This window comes from Echinops telfairi, unplaced genomic scaffold, assembly GCF_000313985.2.
Source record: "Echinops telfairi isolate 266 unplaced genomic scaffold, ASM31398v2 ScPeMD7_23;HRSCAF=83, whole genome shotgun sequence".
NCBI lineage: Eukaryota > Metazoa > Chordata > Mammalia > Afrosoricida > Tenrecidae > Echinops > Echinops telfairi.
In genome coordinates this window covers 5,627,450-5,632,666 of record NW_022103920.1, presented here as the reverse complement: position 1 = coordinate 5,632,666, position 5,217 = coordinate 5,627,450, and the positions used below count along the sequence as shown (strand labels likewise).

The 5,217-nt window shown below is 58.0% G+C and overlaps 1 protein-coding gene across 1 annotated transcript in view; it reads left to right on the top strand.

Annotated features, from left to right (window-relative positions):
• Positions 1-1,612: 1,612 nt before the first annotated feature.
• The window catches only part of WEE2 (WEE2 oocyte meiosis inhibiting kinase), a 26,528-nt gene continuing 22,923 nt past the window's right edge, over positions 1,613-5,217 (top strand). Inside the window, exons 1-2 of the mRNA XM_004714025.2 lie at positions 1,613-1,652; positions 3,461-3,788. Of these exons, the coding sequence (XP_004714082.1) occupies positions 3,501-3,788 (288 nt within the window). The 5' untranslated portion in view covers positions 1,613-1,652; positions 3,461-3,500. The remainder of the gene's footprint in view (positions 1,653-3,460; positions 3,789-5,217) is intronic.

The following is a 5,217-nucleotide window of genomic DNA, read 5'->3' as shown; positions in this document are numbered from 1 at the left end:
GAGAGAAACCTACCCTAAAGGATCACAGGGGCAGCCTTTGCCCAGCGGGCTGGCCAGGAAGGGCCGGAAAGGAAGAGGGGATGGAGCCGGTGAACCCAGGGAAGGAGTGGGGAGAGCAGCTGGCGAGGCTATCAAGGTTGTGAATCAGAATGAGTCTGCATGGTCAGATGGGAAACCGACCTGCTCTATAAATTTCCCCCAACCCCAGCAAAACGCTTGTCCTTCTAAGTCAAGTGGAGAGCAAACAGAAAGACTGTGTGCACTGCCCACTGAACATCCAAGGAGAGGTGTCCTCAGGAACTGCAAGTCAAGGGTCAGAGCCCTGGGATGTAGAGATCAACTCACGGGTCCTCAATCCATCCTGGGAGGAACACGGTGGCATCAGGAAAGAGAGGGACCCCAGTTTGAGGTAGAGGACACCTGAAAGTCAGGACACCTCCCATGAGATGGACTGACACAGCAGCCTCAGCAGGACACGTGGAGGTGCCAAGGGTGGGAAGATGGTGCAGGACCAGGCAGTCTCTGGTCCTGCCCTGCAGAGGGCCCTGGTGGAGCAGCGATGGAGTGCTCAGACACTAAGCCGGAGGGCAGTGCCCACCCCCCCCCCACTCCACGGTGAACAGATCCAGTGATCAGCTCTGGTGATGGGGCCCCTGAAACCCTGTGGAGCATTTGACTGATGGGGCCATGGCCTCCTGGGCATGAGACAGTTGGCCGTTGAACAAGGACAACCGAAGAAGAATCGGTGCCTATGAATGATGGTGGAAGAATGTGGAAAGTACCACGGACTGCTCTGTCTCAGAAGAAGTACAGCCAGAACAAATGCTCCTGAGAGGCAAACGGGGCCAGACTTGGCCTCCTGTCCTTTGGACGTGTTGTCAGCAGAGACCAGTCCTGGAGAAGGAAGGATGTCGTGCTTGGTCAAGTACAGGGGCAGCTAGAGAACGAGAGAGAGAGCCTCGACAAGATGGATTGGCACCGTGGCTGCGACAGTGAGGTCAGACAGAGGAACCACTGTGCGGATGGCACAGGACCTGGCAATGAGCCACTCAGGGGCCCCCAACAAGAACAGCATCCAGGGACACTTCTCCGTCCTACAGGGCTGCTGTGACTTTGAATCCACTCCCCGGCAGTGGGCTTTATAGGAAAGTGGGCATTGACTTGGGGGGCAACCACTAAACAATTTGGAAACCATGGCCACACGCGTGGTCTGTGAGCATGGAACAGGGAATGGGGACAGGAGAGCTTTGGCAGGATCACCGTGATGACAGGGACACTGCTGACGCCCTGGGCAGATGGGCCATCAGGAGTGAGTAGGAGTCTTGGGGGCTGCTGCATGTCCAGGCCTGAGGAAAGGCCAGGGGGCCACCCCTCTGAAGCCACCCCCTTGGCTCCATCCATGACCAGGTCCCTAGCCCCCGCCCCTCCCCGAGAGGCTGGTGGCTGGCGTGGCTTCCTGGGAGTCCATCAGCTACAGGTGGGTGGGAGGGAGGAACAGCTCCACCTGGCCCACTGGTTTGAAAACAGGAAACTGGCGGCTGGGTGGGGGTCTCAGCTGGTACTAATTTCCCCTCTAGAAAGCAGCCTGGAACCATCTCCCTGTGGTGGCTGGAGCTTGGATGGCCTCTGAGGGCTGCTGGTCCCCTGACAAGGTGCGTGGCAGGGGCTGCAGGCTGTGGGCTGAAGTTTACCTGATGGTGAACTGTAGGGGAGGCAGGGGCCAAGGAAGGGTGGGGTCTGCACTTAGCAAAGACGGAAGTACTTTCAGATCCCACACCCAGTTGGGTTTCTTGGGAGTGGAGGAAGGAGGGAGGGGGAGACATAGGCGAAGAGGGAGAAAGCAGGAGAGGTGGCCAGCCAGGGGGACAAGGGACACAGAGAGAATGGAAATTGGTTTCAGCCATGATTCATCTTGTCGCTGTGGACCCCTCGTGAAGCAAAACCTTTGTCTGTGGGCCACCCAGAAACCATCCGCACAGGGTGCCGAGGGCCCATCTGCTTGTCCTCGCTGTGGACCGCCTGGTCAGGGTGCTCTTTCAGACAGGTTTTGGTCCGTACCCACAAGGCTTCCACGTGCAAGAGATGATGTGATGGAGCTAAAGGGCTCTTGACTGATTAACATCCACCCACCCTCTGCCATCAAGTTGATCCCAGCTCAGGGTGCCCCACTCTAGGGTTTCTGAGACTCTGTGAAGCTTCACAGAAGCAGAGAGCCCCCCCCCACCCCCGCAGAGCTGTTGGTGGGTTTGAACCACCAACTCTTAAGCCTACGGAGTCGCCAGGGAGATTGAAGAGAAGACTAGAAAGCATTTTGCAAAGTAAGGCATTTTTGTGAAGAACAACCATCATTTGAAAGCCCTTCTCTGCTGTTGGCCTGTCTCCTCTTTCTCCTGTGGGCTTCAAAATTCCATGTGACAGCCTCGGGGCCAGGGGTCTGCATTAGGGCAGGTGTATTCCCGAGAGCTCTAAGAGGTGTCTTTAGCAGGAAATAATCTGCAGTCACGGTGTGCGTGAGGAGGTTGGATCAACGTGGTATCCAGACTCTCTGCTGTTCAGTGGATGCCGACTCTCTAGGATAGGTTTGGGTTTCTGAGATTGTAACTTTCTCCCGCCGCTGGTGGTTTTGAACTGCTGGCTTTCGGGTTAGCAGCCCAACACGTAATCACCGTGCCACCAAAGCGCCTTTATGATATCCAGGTGGTGCCAGATTCTAAAGAGCTCCTCTGGTGCAGTCGGCTGCTAACCACCAGTTCAACTCCTGCAGCTGCCGCTCGGGAGAATGATGAGGCTGTCTGCTCCCGTAAAGATTTACAGCTCCACAAACTAAAGAACCGTTCTCCTCTGTCCTGTAGCGACCCTGTGAGTCGGAATGGTACCGGGTTTGTTCTTGACTCACCATGAGGCAGGAGCCTGGGTGACGCAGTGATTAAAGCGCTCCACTGCTAAGAGCTAGGTCAGCCCCACCAGGCCCTGGGGAAGACAAAGGTGGCAACCTTCCGTCAAGGTCACCGCCTCAGGCATCCTGTGGGGCAGCTCCGCCCTGCCCTACAACATCACGAGGAGCCAGAGTAGACTCCCAGCAAGACTTACAGCCACTGGGAGGGCGGGTGGGAGCAGGGACGAGGAGAGGGTCAGTGCTGAAGCCTGAGAACACTTCCTTTCCAGCAATGATCTTGTCTCCAAGTTGCCTGATGAGCCTCTTTGGAAGGCAGTGTTAAATGGCAGGTGGCGGGCTCTGTGGGGTCAGGAGACTGTGAGCCAGCTGGACGTGTCCCCCACAGAGCCAGGACCTAGCGGTGGTGGGATTGAGCCCAGGGCGGTTTTGCAGAGGAGGGGCGTGTTGAAGGGATGAGACGGCCAGGTCTCTGCATCCCAGTGGCCCTGGTGGGGCAGGGCATGGCAGGCTGCAGCCAGGGGGCTTGCTGGCCACCTCCTCTCTTGCTCCTCCTCCCTCGGCCAGAACCCCCTTGCCGACGACGTGGTGAGGCTCTGTGACCGGGATGGATGACGGTGGCATTAACAAGGAGCTGAAGCACAAGCTGAACTTTGCCTCTTGTGAAGAAAACACGGGGCGTGACGGGCAGGAGGCCGCCCGAGCGAGCCCAGGGTGCTCGGACCTCCAGGAGCCAGAGGCTAGACCCCCCTCTCCCAGGACGCCGCTCCAAAACATCCACGGGTGCGGCCCAGGCCAGAGGAAGGAGGACATCAGTCCTGACCTCCCAAGGTCCCCTGAGACACCTTCTCCGGTGGACAAGAGGACACCCCAGGGCAGCCCTGTCACGCCCAAGGTGAGTGGGCCCCGGTGGGAGGGAGCCTTGGCTGGAGAATCGGCGTGTGTGTGTGTGTGTGTGTGTGTGTGTGTGTGTGACGAGGATGCGAGGAGCTGTCTGTCCTCCCCCAAACGGAGTGAAGTCCAACTCACTGCCATCAAGTTGGCTCCAATTCCTGGTGACGCTGGGAGACAGATAAGGCAGCCCTGAGGGTTTTTCTGCGATTGTAGCTCTAGAGTAGACAGCCTCGTCTTTCTTCAGAGGAGTAGCCAGTGGTGGTGAACTGCTGACCTGGTGGTCAGCAGCCCAGTCTGTAACAGCGTGCTCATGGGTGGCACTGACGAAGCCTTTGGTTACCAGAACACATGCACCACACAGTGTTGTCTTCTCTAGCTTGTTAGAACCAGCAGGTATCCGAGGGAGGCCCACCCCATCCTTGGGGGCAGAAAAGCTCCTAGTGGAAGAACCCTGAGAGCACAAGTGCAGTTGGGATTGAGGCACCCTCCAGACAGCGAGGCCTCGCCTGGCCAGTCAGGGCTCGGGATTCCACGGTCCTGCTCGTTTGTGCCGGTCTTTCCATCCCACCGTCTCGGTTGCATGTGGTTGTTGACAGAAGCATCCTAAACACATACCTCCCTTGGCCCTGCTCCTTCCAGCAGGAATTTCTCTCTCCTCCTGCATCCGGAGAGGCAAGCCTCCTCTTGCGTCCTGGGGGCTTCCAAAAGCTCACAGGAGAAGCACCATGGTCTTCCCAAAGCTCCTCCCCCCTTGGGTGTCCTTCTCTCGGGAGCGAGGGGGCTGTGGGCATTTCCTGGGGGCTGCCATAGCAAAGGGCCCAGCCTGACCAGCCGGCTTCCTAAAATCAGAATTTCACAGCCTCACAGTTCGGGAGGCTGGAGGTTGAGAACCAAGGTGTGAGCCCGGCTGCTCTTCCAGGAGCTCGGGTGGGAATCTGCCCCACGTCTCCTGGTTCCTCGTGATCCATGACGTCAGCGGTCCTCACCTTTGTTTGCTGTGGCTCTGACACTCCCACCTCCACCTTCGCCATGCCCGTCTCTTCTCTTTCATAAGGACCCGCTCCTGTGGGATTGAGGCCCACCCTCTCTGGCTGCAGTATGACCTCGCGTGGACAAGTGAGCCCCGCAGACACTATTGCCAACTGAGTTTCTATTCGCAGGGAGGGGAGGGGCTCATGCTAGGACCTCAGTGCCCTCTCCTGGGGGAGACAGCTCCGTCCATCACAGATAGCAGATAAGCTGAGTTGCAGTGGTCAGAGCATCTCTCTTGCTGGTCCTCTGGCGTCTTGCACATTCTGCACACTGCGGCTGGGCAGGGCTGCTTCTGGGGGAGCCTGCCTGGTGGGAGGGGATCCCTGGATTAGGACTAGCTCTTCAGCGGGAGGCCCTTGAGATGATCACAGGAGTGTCTGCGGCCTGAGGCAGCATAC